General features: G+C 37.3%; 1 protein-coding gene across 1 annotated transcript; it reads right to left on the reverse strand.

Annotated features, from left to right (window-relative positions):
• Positions 1-1,670: 1,670 nt before the first annotated feature.
• Positions 1,671-18,609, reverse strand: LOC106670206 (G-protein coupled receptor 52). Its single transcript, XM_014400725.2, has 4 exons — positions 18,571-18,609; positions 16,258-16,378; positions 5,139-5,370; positions 1,671-2,685 (listed from the first exon to the last, which is right to left on the reverse strand). Exons 1-4 carry the CDS (start codon positions 18,607-18,609, stop codon positions 2,082-2,084), a joined length of 996 nt encoding a protein of 331 aa, XP_014256211.1. The 3' UTR covers positions 1,671-2,081.
• Positions 18,610-19,192: the final 583 nt, after the last annotated feature.

Consider the following 19,192-nt stretch of genomic DNA (forward strand, 5'->3'; position numbering starts at 1 on the left):
AGAAATGTCCCCCTCTAGCGAGTCCCACCCAGCGTCCCTTCGAATTCTGATATGTCCCAGGGTTTCATTTTTACTCATTCTCATTCGTTATTAGGCCTGGAATTAATCGAAATTAAAAAAAACGTACCCTTTTTTCCTGTTTCATTTTTATTGTCTTCGAGCGGGAGATTCGGCTTTTGAGTTCAGCCTTTCGCCGAAAACATTGGACAATACATTCTTATCTTTTAACTTTTTGCTAATTTTTAACAACAACCAGTCAATTGAGTTGCATAATTTTAAAGATACAGTAAGAAAAGATTGTCACCTGGTTTTATAATCCTTAAAATTAAAAGGTCTTGATTGTTAATTTTTTATTAAATCAGCGAGTGCATCTTGAAAATGTTTAAATTTTTTATTTTACTGAGCTAGCCTTTATGTAAATCTTAAATAGTAACTTTTGAAATTTTCAAAAACAATTTTTGTTTAATTATTCAGTAAACAAAGAAATTATTGATTAATAATTCAGTCGTAAGAAGTCAAAATTGTTAAATTGAGTTTTCTGGTGAGCAAAAGATGATTACAGCCTGTATGTTAATCCTCCGAACCAACTATTTTTCATAAATTATCACATAGTTTTTTTTCTATCATGCTTCAATTGACAATTTTGGTCCCTTTTTTGATATGTTTTAAATGTTGCTCAATTGTTAATAGCCATCATTCTAAACGAAATTCATCGATCGAAAAGAGTACCAGTGATTTATTTTTTCGGTCATTTTGCTGTTTTGGATAGATACTTGCTTCAAACTAGTCAAATAGTTTATGGAATACGAGGCATCGAGAGATCTTAGAGTGAGAAAACTTAGAATTTTATGAGGATCAACCCAAAAAATGAACATAGTAACAAGTTTAAATCAAGAAAACACCTAATATTTAAAATTATTGTGCCGTTTTCAACATTTATTCTACAAGAAAGTTATGTCAAAAATGTCAAACAAAAAACACAGACATGCTAAACCTGCCTGTATGACATACTAACCCAGAGAGGATAGACAGACCAAAAATAATAATTAACGACCAAATTACAAGCACCCTACAAAGTAAAACAGATCCCAAGGTTTAAAATCCAGTTGATAAAAAATACACAGAATATCTATTAATCTGGGTAATAATTTAAAAAATTGAATTTATATGTTTGGTCTAATGTTTAACACAAATAGAAAAAAAAATATTTGTACTTTATACTATTTCATTTTTGGCCTTGGACATTTTGACTGGAGTATACAATTTCAGAATAGGCTGATGACCGTAAACCAAGCGACATTTGCCATCGGATAGCACAAAAAAGGGCTAAAATCGGCCAATTCAAAACGCAGTAAGTCGTAAATGTAACAGTAGGCTGCAATCACATTTGACTGGCCAAAAAATTAAAATTTTGCCATAAAACTTTAGTGAGACTCGCCACATGGGGCGCTGCGTGAGGCACAGTCTAAACTTGTGGTACTAGACACCTATGCACATTTACCCTATGCTGTGTACACTAACACAGCCATTAAATTTATTCATACATAACCAATGTTTAACAAATATAACGTTACACATAATTCTACTACACCACGTTGTACATTTTATCTTTTTTTGGGGGATATTTATTTTTATATATAAATATTGTATTTAAATAATATATTTTTTTAAACTCTTTTTTATAATAATATCTATACATAATATACGTATTTTTTTGTATTTTTGTATTTTTAAATAGGGGATTATATTTACCTGAACTTTTACAACATCGATAACGCAACTGGACAAAGATTCATGAAAACACCAGAGACGATTTAGAGGCTTGTAAACAAGAAAAAAAACTTGGACTGTCAGGTCATTTGCGCACTGCTTAATATAAATTGATTGTCGCGGAGTACTAAATGGGATTTCACGAAGGGTAAACATATATTGAGCTTAACAACACCTCTCATACCTACATTTAAGGCGAAATAACATATATAATGTTTTTATGTATATATGCTTCTTAATAAGTTTTTTTTATAGTGTGGTGTTTTATATGTATTATGAATAATTTTTTTGTTAATTTTTGTAGTAGTGCTTTACTCGTCCTCCATGCCAATGAGCTCCATCTGCATTCTGGCCCGATGCCGACAGCACAGAGTGAACCCTAGAATTCGTAGCATGAGCCTGAATTGCGGGCTGAGCATGATGAGAATGATCGCTTTCCAGACGGAGTTCAGAACGCCCATCCAAAAGACGGCGAAATGGATGTGCGGAATGATACTAATCCTATTCCCAGTTGTCCCTTCGTAGGCCCGGACGGCGATGAACGGTGCCCAAGACACGCAGAACATGACAACGAGAATGAAACTCATTATATGGCTTGGGTTGGCCAGATTTTCCGACAGCGCTGTCGCGTACTCTTTATCGTGCATTGGCGCTCCGGATTTGACTCGTCGCATCATCGTGAATATATAGCTGTAAGTGTATGTGATGGTGATGACGCTAGGGCCGAGGACGAGGACAGCCAACGTCGCAGAGTATGCTGCCATGTCCCTCCAGTCGAGAAGGCAGACAAGTGAGTCGCTGTCGAACACCGGCTGGTTGAAACCGAGCAGTGGTGGGCAGCACATCATCGCCGCCGAAACCCAGGTCAACGCCATCCAACACTGGCATCTGATCTTCGTTTGAACCGTATCATACCTGTAAACATTTAAATTTTAACACCGTACATAAAATAATAAGCAACACAACTGTCTACTTCCTCTTTACAACTAATAATAATAATAATATAATGATGTAAAAGACGTACAGCTTCTAGGTAAGGTTTGGTTAGGTTAGGTTCATACAAGGTGGCTACAAAGCCAGTTGCATTGTTTCAATCAAATTGTGACTACTGTGCTTCTTCACTCCTTAATCCAGCAGTCCTTTTATTAGCCTCCATAGCCTCAATGTAGTTTTCCTGGATTCACATTTTCTTTGCATTGTGTGTAGAGACCTTTTCCTTGTCGAGCATTCACAGTAGCACACAATATGTATTGACATATTACTGCTAACTGAAGTAAACTAAGAAAATATCTTTGAGTCATGATTTGAATAAAGTACATAATACTCAAAATGGCTGAAATGCCCTTCCCCGTTTTATGTTATTGAAATTTGATGGTTTTCTAATTTTTCCATTGGCTCTGCGGGGTTATTACCTGTACTTTTGTAGTTTTGGGTCATTTTGGTCTGCCAATCCTTGCTGGTTTGGCCTGTCCATTATGGCTTCTTGCCATCCTGATCCTGGGTGATTATTCATTAGAAGATTAGTCAATTAGGCAGACCAAAATGCCCGGAAAAGACAAAGATGTATGTTCATCACCCTGCAGAACCCAAGAAAAAATCTCACAATTGAGTAGTAATACCCTACCTATAATATAAACACGCTGTTCCCCAAGGATCTCACTTTGGACCACTCTTGTTTTGAATCTTTACTAACAATAACATATTTTATATTGGCAATAATTACACTTTTTTCATTTCTTAATAAATGCCAAGAAACCATCTTTTTTCTTTGATTTGTGACTAGCTAAGAACTGGTTTCTTTTCAAATTCATCAATTGGGTAAAGTATGTGTCCCAGAGTTAACCTTTCTTCAAAAAGCATTAAGCTTGAGGAGCTCTAGATTAAAAAATGGAGATGCAAAACTGGTCGCCGTGCACAGACTGTAAAGAGGCCAGCTCCTATATAATCTAATCTAACCTAGTTAGCAATTATTCAAGGATGCAACGTCTATGGTTTCTGGCAGTAGATGATCTAATCAGAAACAGCTTAGGATGGATCCATGATTTTGGCAGTTAGGTCTGCCACAAAAGAGTTCAGGGCAAATAGGTGTTCTAATTGAATTGGCCAATTTACCAGCCCATTCATTGCCAATGCCCTGCGGTACTCCAACAAGAGTAATTTTGTTGCTGCCCCCATTGTTTGTGAGGGCCCTAATGAAATTCGAAATGACTATGGACTTACCACTGATGCGGTAACTGACCTCAGTGCTACCTGCCTGCCCAAGTGGATGACCATCTTCCTGTTAACAATATCTTGCATTTTAATCTTCTTGGTACAGTGTTCACTAACTATAGTCGTTGCTTGAAAGACGGAAGCATACTGCCCGAGGCTTATATGAATTTCCATAAAAACCACCTCATATCAGTCTTAGAACCATGTGTATAGCAGTTATGGTAAGCTATTCCTTTCTCCTAGTCTGCTGTACCAGGTATTTTAATTAGAAATTTTTTATCAAATCAGAATTTGGGTGTAATGGCAACAACAGAAACCAGCAGGTCTGAAGATCCCCACCTTGAAGTTAATGGTCCTAGAATAATACAAGAATGCCTAAAGAAGGCAAAATTTGAAGAAAATGATTAAATTAGACTCTGTGAGGAGGAACCCTCCTTTGTGAATGTGAAACACTAGGCCAGAGCTGCATCCGCTTTGGTAATGCAATTCTCACTCCAAAAGAATTTCACGATGAAAGCAATTAGATTTGTAGAAAAAAGCATACTTTCAAGGTAAGATTAGGGTGCCCCAATAGACCTTTATTGTGACCGCGGAGAAAAGGTGGTTGCAATCCTTACATGACCCCCCCCCCCCCAAACAAAAGATGCTTTGAACTGTCTACTAATGCTACAAGCTCGTTCGCCAAGTCCATTACTTTCTGGAAGCCAGTAAAGTTTATGAGATCAGTGGGAGTCTGGTCTATATTACTAAATTGACATTTTGTTAATGTTTAAAAGCCTACTTTCTGTTGGGGCATCGGTGGCCGCAACGGTTTAGGCGTTAAAGTTAAGGTTAAGGTTACGTCCCGGGTTCGAATCCAGCGGCCCTGGAAATTCAAACCCGACATACAACCTCTGCTGTTGCGAACTCTCGTACAGAAAAAAAGAAGAAAAAAGCCTAATTCATCCTAAAGATAATCCTGACGTGTACTAGATGGGATTAAGAGGAATTTTGTGCTATGAACTGCTTGATGAAACCAGAAATGAAACCAATTCAAACAAAAACTCTTTCTGTCTATAATTTTTAAAAAGATAGTTTTTTACTCTGGGCAAACTAATTAGTACTTAATATATAAATAATATTTTTTCTTTCAAATCTTTTTTTACCGAATTATGTACCTCAGAGGCTTCCTCACAGCGAGGTATCTGTCCACGGAGATCCACATGAAAGTGTAGACGGAGACGGCCCACAGGGTCACCTCCAGGTAGCCGACGAGCCGGCAGACCAAGTCTCCGTAGACCCATTTCTGGACGAGGGCCGGGTAGACGGACAGTGGCACAACCAGCAGACCGCAGAGCAGATCTGCTACTGCCAACGACAGCAGGTAGCAGTTTATCACCTCACCTGGTCCTGCAAAAAAAGAAGCTTTTGTCTACCAGTTTTACAACGATCACGTCTTTGGTTCGAGGCAAAAATAAAAATAATAATTCCTTATTGTTAACTGAAAAAGTCTTGGGTGTAGATATTCGGGTATGAATAAGAATTCAAGACAAGTTGAAGTTAGTCCATCATGTTCGGCAACAATGAAGCATGAACCTTTCCTAGCATGCACAAGATGACAGAAACCAGCGTTTTGTTTTTAAAGCGACTAGATAAGATCAGAAACACGAAAAAGGAAAATAATTCTCTGCAAATTTACCAATTAATACAACATTAGGTATTGTTTGAATATATTTTTAAATCATCTTCAGGCATAAGGTTTATGGTCGGTTTGTGTTCTGGTAAGAATTGGTTTGTTGAAAAAATGGCGAATTTCCAGCAGCTTCGAGCACAATGAAATCCACCAACGTTGTTTTTATCCCAAACGTGGATCTGTTCATTATTAAATCACCCTTTCGTGTAGCGTGTCGTGATAGGGGCCACTGCATTCCCTTGGGATCGCGTGACCCCTGACGGCAGACTCCTACCTGGTGGTAATGACTGTTTTTGAACGTGTAACAAACTGCCGTTATCTGTAACACATCCTGCCGACGGTATCGTCCCGACGTTGTCTTGGCGCTTTCCCGTCTCGCTTTTTTCCCCTCGACGGTCGCGGGGTTTACCGTGCTCGATGGACATCCCCGATCAAACACGCGACATTGCGGGGTGAAAATTAATTCAAAGTATGATAGGAAGTGCTTCGATTGAGTTTAAAATCAAGTTTATATTAATGGAGTAAAATAAATTTAACATATATTGGATAAAGATACTTAGGGCGATTACACTCGACGCTGAAGGAAAAGCAGATTATAAAGCAATGCGATGCAAAAATATAGGTTTTCAACTAAACTCCTAGGTCCAATAAAACTTTACGTAAAATTTTAAAATGTTACAAAAGAACCATTATCAAATGGACCAAATTAAGCATGATAATCGCTTTAACAACCTAGAACAGAAGCACGCAGAAGGCAGACAGCCAAGAAAGTTTCGCCTAAAATTACTAGAGATTATTGGTCAAAATTAAGCAAGTTCTTTGTACTAAATAAAAAGCGCAATATATAAGCAACTAATTTTATTTTTAATATGACTATTTGTTTATGTGTAAAGATTAGTGACCGTTAATCGATAGTAATTCAGATATCGTGAGATGCGGTCGGGTGTGATGTAGGTTTTAGAAAAACATTTTTTTTATCGTGCCAACGTTTCGATCTTTTATTGAGATCATCTTCAGGGCCTTGTGTTGTCTGCATTTCAGCAAAAAAGTTGCTTGATTGATGGCCGATGCGAGTTTCTTCTCATTGTTGGCGATGTCCTTCAGAATACTTTTAGCTGCGTGTCCGTATGTAGTTGAATTTCACCAGACAACCAAGGCCCTGAAGATGATCTCAATAAAAGATCGAAACGTTGGCACGATAAAGAAAACGTTTTTCTGAAACCTACATCACACCAGACCGCATCTCACGATATCTGAATTATTAATTTGTTTATACCAACAACGCAGACAAAACTACACAGGAAGCAGTTCATGGAAATACATTTTCCAAAAAAAGAAGACGTCGCGAAGGAGGACTCTAACAGACAAAACTAAAGTTGGTGCTGTGTGCATTTTTTGATATAGGTTTTGAGAAAAATGGGTTGGACATTTCATTTTTTTCGTTTTTACTTGTCATTTGTAAGAACCAATTACCCGTAAACTATGATTAGGGATGGTTGAGGGAGCGTCGGTGGCCGCAAGGTTTTAGGCGTTGACACGTCGCTCATCGCTGTAAGGTGAAGGTCCCGGGTTCGAATCCAGCGGCCCTGCATTCGAACTCGACATATTTACAAATGGGCTTTTTTTTTGTTCTGTTGCGAAACTGCGAAAAAAAAAAAAAAAAAAAAGATTCGAAAAAACTATGATTCGATCCTCAACAGTATTATTTTACGATATGTCAATGCTTTATTAAACTAAGTAGTAGCTATGAAACAAATCTAGCCAAAATTAACTTTTCACTGTCAATATAAAAGTACTTAATTCTCAAAAGTATACCTATTTGTAAAAGGAACAAAAACCAGTATGTGTTTTGTAATGTTTTCGACTTGAACAAAGTAAAACAGCAAGTTTGGGAAAATTTGTTGATTGCTGGTCGCGTAGGACGTCGAAGATGCTTAGCAGAAGTGAGCGGAAGTGACTTGGATCCGCTTTGTTAACGACCCGACTTTCTACTTCCATTCTCTAATTATTCTTTAATTAACCCAATTCCCTTGACATAATCCCTGCGGGAGCCGACGAAGGCGGGGTTAGCGCGTTTTAATTTGCCTTCAATCCACTGCTGTTACAGCTTTTACACCTTCGGATTTTCCAAACAAGGGTCGGCGGTAAAATTGGTTTAATTACCAGTATTTACACAATTACACTAATGTATTATGTAATAATATATTAATAAAACTGGTTTTGATCCCGTGCTGTATTGTCATTGTATTTGATAACATAAGTTTGAAAATTGTAAATAAATGTTCATATTTGTTAGTTAACCTTTTAAACAAATAATTAAAATTTCATAGTCTATTCTAGGCAAGCTCGATAAAGAATTGAGATGGCATTTTTTAATGGGCTCCATACTTGACCATTTAGCGATATTTTCTCACACATCAGAAATTCTTCAAAAATTGACTCCCTCAATTTTGGTCACGTACGGTTCAAGGCTAGAGAGTTTTTCTTTAGTTAAATAAGTCATGTTTTGCGATATTGTTTATATTATTAAAATTAAAAAGAACAACTTTTTAATTACTGTTGCAAATGGCATTGCATCTCCCCCCTTTACAATATGCAGTATGTAGGCCAAATGCTGAAACTTGGTGGTTTAATTAAACCCAAAAGTTTCTCCTCAGTTTGAAGGCAAATTTGAATTGTTTACGCCTCATTGTACTCTTTTTTTTATGTCAGATTACATTAAATTCATCCTTACTGTAGTCAATAGTGGGCAAAATGAAATGAATTGTTAAAGATTTCGCTACTTTTTTAATATATCTTATACCAGTTCAGTAGACTTTAAAATTATTCCTGCATTTACATAAAAAAAGGTGGCAATGCTCTGTGGCATATTTGAGAGTAATAGCCTAAAGTGAAGCTGGCGATTTTCCACTGGCTGAAGAACAAAGTTAGAAGGTACGGTTCATCTGGCTTTCCAAGTATTGAGAACAATAAGATGCACTCCGAGAGAAGGATTTGTTTGCCAAATGGTCAGGTGAAGGATTTATTCAGTTGCTTAGACTTGCAATTTCAACTCTTGTATTTATTTGGTGATTTGTTAGAAAAAAGAAACCAATACTGTCAAATAACCTTCTACTGATCAGGTCAAGCGGCTCAGATAGTCTTAAATGAAATTACACTCTAAAACCCCAGCAACGGCAGCTATCCGGAGAGATTGTGCCTTGAATTTGCGAGCGGGCCCGCTTGACCAATTAATATCTTACAATTAATTAAGGTTTTTATTGAGATAAAAAAGTCAGTGTCACGAGCGGGATTCGAACCCACGACCTTCGGCTAGATACGCTGCTGCTCTACCACTTGAGCTATCGTTACCTCGAACCACTCGGACACTAACTTCCCATCTCAACCCCCACCTTTTGAATTTTCCATCCTTTTTGCCATTTTCCAAATGTCGTCTAATCTATTTGATGTGTGCCAAACTTCATCAAAAATGGTTCAGTTGTTATCGAGAAAATGACCCTTTTATGTTACCTCTTCCAACCCCCTCTTACCATGTAAATAATACCCCCCAATAAGGGGCGTCGGTGGCCGCAACGGGGCGTTGACACGGCATTCATCGCTGTAAGGTAAAGGTCCCGGGTTCGAATCCAGCGGCCCCTTCATTCGAACTCGACATGCTTACAAATGGGCTTTTTTTTAAAAACATCGGAATCCTGAGGGTTTATATGATGTCTGCTGTCGCGAACCCTCGTTTAAAGGGTGGGGGGAACCCTTTGTCCGGGTCCCCTGAGATCTGTACTGGGAAGAACAACTTACAATGCGATAATTTCTTAGTTAATGACTTAGTGTAATAAACTACGTATAATAATTGTGTACTTCGCTTTGATTACTGCCTAAGGATGTTGAGGTTACCTCCTCATAGATTGCCAAGAATCTCTGCCTTGGAAATAATAAAAGCCAAAACTTTCTGGTTTAGGAATTGGATCGATCTGGCTCAGAGATATGATTGTGAATTGACTGTGGAAGACATGTCGTTATGGAGTGGCCAGTTGGCCACCTTATTGAGTAAAATGAAATCTCACACCATGAGGAGCTTCAGAAAAAAGCTGTAGTCCACACGATCGAGATCACAATAGCTCAAGTGGTAGAGCAGCGGCGGATCTAGCCGAAGATCGTGGGTTCGAATCCCGCTCGTGCCATTGACTTTTTTATGTCAACTAAAAACCTTAATTAATTACAGACATTGTTCAATATTACGTGGTGAAGTATGAGTCATGACAAAGGTTGGCCGCCATGCATTGATATGCAGTTGTGAATTAGATATTCGCATCTTTGGACCGGCTTTTAGTCCTGATGTCAATCTGATCGAGTACCTTGGAACTAACTGGAGTTTCTTCGTGCACCTTTGCTAAGGTAAAAGTTACTTTGGTAAAAGTTTGCGATGCAATTCTACAAGCTTCAGTTAGACAATAGAAAAGTATGTCAAGAAGGTGAGAATGTGTTATGAATGTTTTATTATGGGGACAATTCATACACACACTTGTCTCTAACGTGCATTTATTAAGACTGACTCTACAAAAGAATCCCAAAGGAGTGGGGAACTCCTGGGGTTATCTCTGTTTACATTTTACAACTTAATACAAAAATGAACACACACAATCACACTATTTAAATACTTTGAGAAACTGCTTGTGTAGTAATTAAAAAACTATTAGATAACGAAGAAAGCAATTGCAAAAATATATTTTTGTATTGGTATGTATACACCCAATTGTAAGTGTGCCGAAGCAATTTTGAAATGAAAATTATCATTCATGACAGTTCAAATGTGTATAAATTGTTATGAGAGGTCGTGTTTCTTTTAAAATTGAAATAACCGGAGAAATATCACGGGATTATTTTTATCTTGGCAGGTTTATCAACAGTGAAGAAGGCCTGACAGGCACGTCAAACGTTGAACTTCCAAGGGCGAAAAGTGGAAAACTAGCTTCCGGCCTGAAGCGGATTAACAAAAACAAAAAAAACCACAATTCGCGTGCATATCGTAATGAGTGACCATATCATGATCTTAACAAAAGGGCTTATCTCAATGCAAGAAATTCTTAAACTGGAAAGATGAGAGATAAAAAGTTAAATATTTGCATATACAATATAAAAAATTTGTAGGGCAAAGGGAGTGATTTTTTATTCATGATAAAATGTTGACTTTATTCATTAAATTCACTAATTTCGTGGTCCGTGCGACCAATTAATATATTACAATTAATTAAGGTTTTTAGTTAAGATAAAAAAATCAATGGCACGAGCGGGATTAGAACCCACGATTTTCGTTTAGCTCAAAAACTCAAAAGGTGGGGTTGAGATAGGAAGTTAGTGTCCGAGTGGACGAGATCACGATAGCTCAAGTGGTAGAGCAGCGGCGGATCTAGCCGAAGATCTTGAGTTCGAATCCCGCTCGTGCCATTGACTTTTTTTATCTCAACTAAAAACCTTAATTAATTGTAGTTGACTTTATTGTTGGTACTAAAGCTGTTTGGCTTAATAAATTTCCGGATTTGGTAACATCGCCTAGTACACTGTAGAAAGGAAAAGAAAAATAACAGGAGAGGGGCATTTGGCCTTCCAAATTAAGAATTTTAAGAAGATAAATTAAAGCTTGGATGGCAATAGGATAAATTAGTTTACCAGTGAATGTTTGGAGAGTGAGAGTTTTATAGCACTCAGAAGAGATATAGCTAAACTAAGATAGAAGATAGGATGTTAGGGCGTGAAATGACCTTAGCCGTTAAAACACCCTTAAAAATTAATAATAAAATAATTGCCACGCCCCCATGAGCACTACCTCCTTCAGAAACCTCAGCCTCTTTAGAAAAAACGTTGTAACCTCTCAACCTAAAGGATTCGGTTTTCTTAAGGTGAGTCTCCTGAAGAGCAATGATAAAAGGAGTATGGTCCACCATGATCCTCTTCAAAAAGCAATAATTATTTTTCAGTCCTCTCACATTCCATTGGATGATTGATTCCATATTAATCTAAAATTTCAACCTTCTAATACGAGTCAGCTAAACTGACTACTTAAAATTTTCTACAACTATTTTCCTTGGCCTCCCCTTTTTCCAACCCCTCTTATTTTTGGGGGGCGCCGTAATTTTGGGGGGATTTCTTGGGGACAAAGGTGCTTGATGTTCTCCATTAATCGGAGAAACAGAAAGAGGGAGAGGAGAGTTGAGTGGTGAAAGGGAAGGGGGAGGTAGGATGGGGACAAAACCATTAACAGGGGGATCCATAAGGGAACATTGGACCATGGTTTCTACCATTTTTGGTTTCGATTCTTTTTGGCCAGATGAGAGATTTTGCATTACGTTCAGTGGGTTGTTCCCTGACTCCGTCTGACAACCTATTTCTTTCGTGCCCATTTTAACTTTTTCGGCAAAGGTAATCCCTTTTTGAATAAGGCCAGAGCCTATTAGGGACTTTGCTTGATTGAACGTTATTTTATTTTTCACTTTCAGCTCCAAAATTTCGGTTTCATATTTATATTTTGGGCAATAACGCGCCAAGGTGTTATGTGGGAGACTGACAGGGAACAGTCTTTTCGTGCCTTTCCAGCCCATAAACACATAAAGACATAATAATTCTTTCAAACACATTAATAATAATAATAACAGGAGAGGGGAAATTCGTTATTTTTTGAAAAAGAAAGAAAATAATTCCATCATATGTACTACATAACTGTCGTTTCTTCACTGACTGGCCTAAGAATAATTGTTAAAATGAGGTTTTAAAAGTACAAAATTTTAAAACAATTCTACCTTTATTAAAAAATTTAAGGAAAATGTTTCAAATTTCACTCTGAGAGGACACAAAATAATTAGGCCAAATTAGGTACTAAGGAAAACAATAAGGCGGATATAAAGCGAAAAAATGGCAATGGACCAAAATTTTAGTTTCCCAAATAGCCTTCCAGTCATGTAAAAAATATTGTAAGTAATAAATGAGTGGATAATTGGGACAAGATGTAGAAAGTTTGTAACAAAAGGACAAGGTAACTAGTCAGTGATCACTGATAACTAAACCCCGGCTTTTCATAATCAGCAAAACGATTAAGCAATCTTTTGGACTGTCAAGCGCATTTCGGCTTTTCGTCATCATCAGTAATGTGTCAGTGTGGGTTTTTTATTTAGTTTTTTTTTTTTGAGAGAGAGAGAGCGAGATTTACAAATCTTTTAGTCTGTCTCTTTATTGGAACTTTCGTTTAACTCTTGAGCTTTTATTTCTCAAACTTTTTTCCAGCTTCATCTTAACACACTTTCTGGCCTAGTTCTTGTTGTGGTCCTCGTGGCAGGGGCCTTCGCTTATTTTGCGAGTTGGTATGGTATGTTATGGTAGAAAAGGATACTAGGAGCTGGGTTTGTACTCCCCAGCCTTCTGGCTTATTGTACCTTCCTAGTTCCTTAGTTCAGTGCAATAGACTCAATCCTTCTTCTTAGAAGTATCAGGTCATTGACTGTCGCTGCTGCAATTTGATTTCCTAAGGTTTTTCCGTACGTTAGGTTAAACCTCCATTGAGCTGTTGCTTAGCATTCGAAGATAAGGATGGCTGTTTCCTCCTCCTCATTACATAATCTGCAAATGGGATCATCGCTGTATATATCCATGTTGTGCAGATGTTTTCTCAGATGCCAGTGATCGGTTAGTAGTCCTACCACTCCTCTGAGTTTTGCCCTGACCAATTGCAGCAGTGTTTTTGCCAGTCTCGGTGAGGGTTGTTTCATCATAAGTTTACTCTGTCTAGCACCGCTAGAGTTCATCCACTTCTCCTTTTGTTTTGCTTGGATCCATTCTGCGATGGAGGATTCTATATTTGTTCTTGTTATCCCAAGAATAGGTTCGGGGCGTATGCTTGGTCTTGCACATCCTCCTCTGGCCAGTCTGTCTGCTTTCTCGTTAAAATTCCCCTATGCCCTGGCACCCAAGATTTTGGATGCATTCACTAACTAATTTTGATGTGATTCTTTTACATGATAATGCTTTAATGGCTGCTTGGCTATCTGATCTTATGAGGATTTTTTTGTCAGTGTAACCTCTTTTAAGATTTTCCAGGGCACAAGCATTGATGGCATGTATTTCTGTTTGAAAGACCGAAGTACTTCCCTAATGCGTTTGATTGGCTTGTACAGAAAACGCCTGAGCTTTGTGAGTTAGTAAGCTTGTTTGTTTCCTTCTACACCTATGTGTTGGGTTGATGCGATAAAGCCAACATCCCACATTTTTCACAAAATATATTTTACAGCCCAACTGACAGTGGAGGAACGAACAAGTTACTGTACCATCATTGTCAATTGAAAAGTATTTCTTTAGCGACTTGTTAGAAAAAAGGCGAGGCTGTCAGTAACCCACTACTGACTTTGCAAAATTACTAAATCCGTCTGACAGACCAACCCAGGGAAGATAGATCAAAATAGTCAAAAAGGACCAAATTATAGGTTCATCAACCTAAGGGTCGTAAACGGCCAAGTTACAGAATCAACACCCTGATCCTTTTTAAAAAGATAGTTCAAAAGTATTTCTTTAGTGACTTGTTAGAAAAAAGGCGAGACTGACAGTAACCCACTACTGACTTCGCAAAATTACTAAATCCGTCTGACAGACCAACCCAGGGAAAATAGATCAAAATAGTCAGAAAGGGCCAAATTATAGGTTCATCAATTCAACACCCTGATATGTACAGGGGTTAATGTAAAGTTCATGGTTCTTTAGTGACTTGTAAGAAAAAAAAGCGAGACTGACCCACTACTGAAGTTATTACTTTTTGCCTACACACGTTTGACAGACCAACGCAATGAGGACCGGCAGATATGATCAGTAAACCCAATTAAAATTTCCCCCAACAAACCACACGAAAAAATCTCAAAAGCCTTTAATAAATGACGGAGATTGTTCAAGAGACCAAAATTGATCGTGCTTCGGAGGGTTAGAAAGAGTAAATAGCTCCTAGTATCCTGTATATGATGCTTTTTTGGTCGAAGTTTCCTATGGTGGGTGACATCAATACAAAATCATTGCAGACTTCATCACGTTTCATAATTGTGTATCAAGCTGATAACAGTTTAAAAACATATTCTTAACATGTTAAGTTAGTAATATGTATAAATGTACTTAGTACTCTTTAGCACGAGGTACGAGCATAATTATGACCTTTCTTCTTGATGTCGGCAGTGTGATGGATAGGTTGTTTTGGATTAATTGTTGGCTTTTCATAGTCATCAATAATGGGTGTAATGGTTCTTGTAGAATTTCTTTGGTGATTTGTTAGAAAAAAAGAAATGGCACCATCCTTTGGTACACAAATGGATCTAGAACACAAGAAGGTACGGGGGCAGGAGTATTTGGACCCGGAGCCAAATACTCAGAACCCATGGGAAAACACACCAGTATCTTCCAAGCTGAGATTCACGCAATTGAAAGATGTATCCAATTCAAGGATACAAAAACAAGAACATAGCTATAATGTCAGATAGCCAAGCAGCCATCAAAGCACTAAGCTCAAATACCATTAGTTCAAGGATGGTGCTGAATTGCAAAACCAAATTAAACATATTAGGTATGCAGAAGAAAGTCAGCATCTGCTGGGTCCCAGGACACATGGAAGTAGAAGGCAACGAGAAAGCGGACACCCTTGCAAGGAAAGGGGCTGCCACACCGCTGATAGGACTCGAACCCTTCTGTGGCATAGGAATCCACACTATTAACGAATATTTCAGACAGAAGGACAAAAAGAAAATGAGTGAACTTTGGAATTCACTTATTGGACATAGACAATCCAAGAATCTTCTAACCAACTTCGGCAAGAAAGAAATCACAGAATGTGTCAAAGGAAGCAGGAATAGACTGCGAATCCTAACAGGATTTCTGACAGGACACTGTAGATTAAATGTACATCTAAAGAAAATTGGATTAATCCAAGATGGCAGATGTAGATTCTGCAAGGAAGCAGAAGATACACCAACACACTTACTAACAAACTGCGGAGCTACATTAGCCCGCAGGAGAAAGTGTTTTGGGATGTACAATGTGACCGCTTCAACCACTGAAACCAGGCCTATTAATCAAGTTTCTTGATGAAATAGGACTCACCGATGTGCTTTAGGCAGAGCACGGGGGATACAATAGGTCTTAAAGGGCGCGGTATACTACACCCTGAAATTACATCTACATCTAGAAAAAAAAGGAACCAATATAGTGACCTTCTACTGATGAGGTCAAACAGGTGAAACGCGTCTGACCCACCCTGAATACTTTAAGAAGAAATCATGGCATCCCAAACTATGAAGATAGGCAGATCAATGTGTCTAGGACCTAAATACCAGCATAATGTTTTATCTTACTTATCTAATGGTTTATCTAATTTAAACTAATTTGTTTATCCGGCAATACTATTTTCATTTATTGGATCGATAATACATGTCCCTAAGGGGCTTTCTGATCTCTTTAGCTAGTGGTGAAAGGAAAAATGATTCCTATTACAATTTCCCTCGAGGTTTTCCACTTACATTTTTCGTGCACGTCAAATTATCGTTATCCTAGATTTTTAATGGAATTACTTACTAATCCGGAAGACTTACCTCTTGAGTTGACAAATGCCGCGATGATGGTAAGGTTGACGATTACGATGACAACCGCTATAATGGCGAGGGCTGCCGCTTGTGTGATAGGCTCCAGTGTGAAGACTCGATTTCCCCATCGCTATCTAGCCATCACAGGTCGACAACCACCTAAAATCAAAGGTTTTTTTAATTATTATAATAACTTTCAATTAATTAAGGTTCTTAGTTGAGATAAAAAAAGTCAGTGTCGCGAGCGGGATTTGAACCCACGACCTTTGGCTGGATACGCCGCTACTCTACCACTTGAGCTATCCTGACTTAGATTCACTCGAACACTAACTTCCCATCTCAACCCCACCTTTTGAATTTTCCCTTCTTTTTGCCATTTTTGTAAAGTCGTGTAATCTATTTGATTCTCGGCGACAAATGAAATAGCCACGGTGAGCTTTAGTGAAGTATACTTCATTTTGACTTATTTAATTCACTAGTTTTCGTGGTCCGTTTGACCAATTAATTAAGGTTTTTAGTTGAGATAAAAAAGTCAGTGTCACGAGCGGGATTGGAACCCACGTCCTTCGGCTAGATACGCCGCTCCTCTACCACTTGAGCCATCGTGACTTCGATCCTCTCGGACACTAACTTCCCATCTCAAGTCACGATGGCTCAAGTGGTAGAGCAGCGGCGTATCTAACCGAAGGTCGTGGGTTCGAATCCCGCTCGTGACACTGACTTTTTTATCTCAACCAAAAAACTTTAATTAATTGAAAGATATTAATTGGTCAAGCGGTTCACGAAAACTAGTGAATTTATTATAACAACTGTAAAAACCAAAACTAAGAAAGCTTCAAAGAATTTATGTATTTGTACAATTATAAAAGAAATAAATACGGAACGACTTAAATACTGGATTAAAAAGTTTGTACAAACAAATTATCTAGTCAGAATGATTTAGTAATGCAGATACAGCGAGTTTGCAGTAATGTTTCAAAGATTTCATTTTTGTATCCGACACTGGCCGAGAGCAAAAGAGAAAATGTAAAGGGACTTTGGCTTAAGATTCAAGGCGACACTGTCTAAAAAAAAAGATAGAAACATCCCACTCCCGGGCAATCTTGCTTAGAACGTGTCCAAAAGGCAATGGACAGTGTCTAATGGGCTTCTAAACTGGTTTTCTCCATGAATTTTCCCCCGAGATAAAACTAACGGACTTTGGTGACAGTTTTCAACTGGCCGTTAAACTAGGCCAGAGGGATTTAGATAGGAAATACTTCTTTTTCATGGGTCGTAAATCGTCAAACCTAATTCAAATCCAGTTTGAAAATCTTTTTTCAACCTACTAATGAAACTCCGGTTGAGAAAATTCTAGCCTTGTTGGTTGGATTTCACCTCGGATTACCTCATTTATGCATTGCCTTACTAAAAAACGAATCTTCTATTATAAAAAAATAGTCATCTATTTAATTTAAGAAAAATCGTAGGAACAAAACTATTGAAGATGGCGAAACGTGCAACCTCGTATAGAAATTTATTAACTAGCCAAACTGTTGACCTTAGCGCCTACATTAATTTTTAATTTGTGTTAATAATTAGATTAGATATTCTAGATTTATTGTTACTCTGTATTCTATTTTTTGTACAGAATATCTTAAAGGAACGTCATCTGATTCTTAAGGAACAAATAATATTCTTACCACTATACTACTTAGTTTATCATTTAAGTTAAAATAAATACAAACTCATTTCTATTCTCATTCAGTAAACGGACTAATATTTAAACTTAAAAAAATTGCTTATTAGAATGTATCGTGAATGTTGTTGTTCAACTGTGTGGCGTTAGTGACCCTTTAGTCGATGATTATTCCGAAATCGCGAGATGTGGTCTGGTGTGATGTAGGTTTCAGAAAAACATTTTCTTGATCGTGCCAACGTTTCGATCTTTATTGAGATCATCTTCAGGGCCTGGGATTTACAAACATTGTTTACATATAAAAACTACATTTTGGATGTGGAAATGTGAATTTATACAATGCAAAACAATATTGTTTCACCTTCAATCAAAGTATTTCTACTCACATGTATGGCACAATTACGCAGAAAACAAATACTTTGAGTTAGTAGAAATACTTAGATTGAATTAAAAAAAAATTTTTTTTTTACATTGTATAAATTCACTTTTTTCCACATTCTACTTGTTTTTGTTAAATTTAAACAATGTTTGTAAATCCCAGGCCCTGAAGATGATCTCAATAAAGATCGAAACGTTGGCACGATAAAGAAAATGTTGTTGTTCAAGGTTATAACTTAAAACCAAACATAACTTCTACCATCTACCTCTGTAAATTTATGGCCCTTGTCTCTAGAATTCTTCATCTTCAAGAATTAATTTTTAATGTTTTCCTAAGTCTTAAACTAAACCTTGGAAAATTGTTTGTTCTGACTGCGCGAATTCGGACGGCTGCCATTTTGATTGAAGAAGTTAAATGTGAATCAAACAAAACTCCAATTTTCCATGATAAAAGTTCTTACATATTTAACTTGAACTGAAAACTACTTTTTTATTATATTTATAATTTTTAGTGTTAAAAATTTTGTGTTTTATTTGTAAGTCTTTTAGACAACATAAAAAAGCTGAAAGACTAGTAAACTAAAGGCTATTCAGCAAAAACTCAAAGAATTTTCTTTAATCCGTAGGAAAATGTTTATTTAATAATTACTTTTAACTGAGTTTAATTTAGACTCTATTTTCTCCTCAGTTTTTTTAAAAAGTTATTTAGGCAGCATACTACAAAAGACCAAACACTACTGAGAATTGGCCAAAGATAAGTGATAAACATTTTGTTATTATATTGGATTTTATTGGATAAAAATGACCGTCCTTTTGCTACAGGCGACATACTACAAAAGGCCAAGGACTTAGCATTGGGCAGAGCACTAAAGGGTAACTTGATTGAGG

This window comes from Cimex lectularius, unplaced genomic scaffold, assembly GCF_000648675.2.
Source record: "Cimex lectularius strain Harlan isolate CLEC.00 unplaced genomic scaffold, Clec_2.1 scaffold215, whole genome shotgun sequence".
Classification (NCBI taxonomy): domain Eukaryota; kingdom Metazoa; phylum Arthropoda; class Insecta; order Hemiptera; family Cimicidae; genus Cimex; species Cimex lectularius.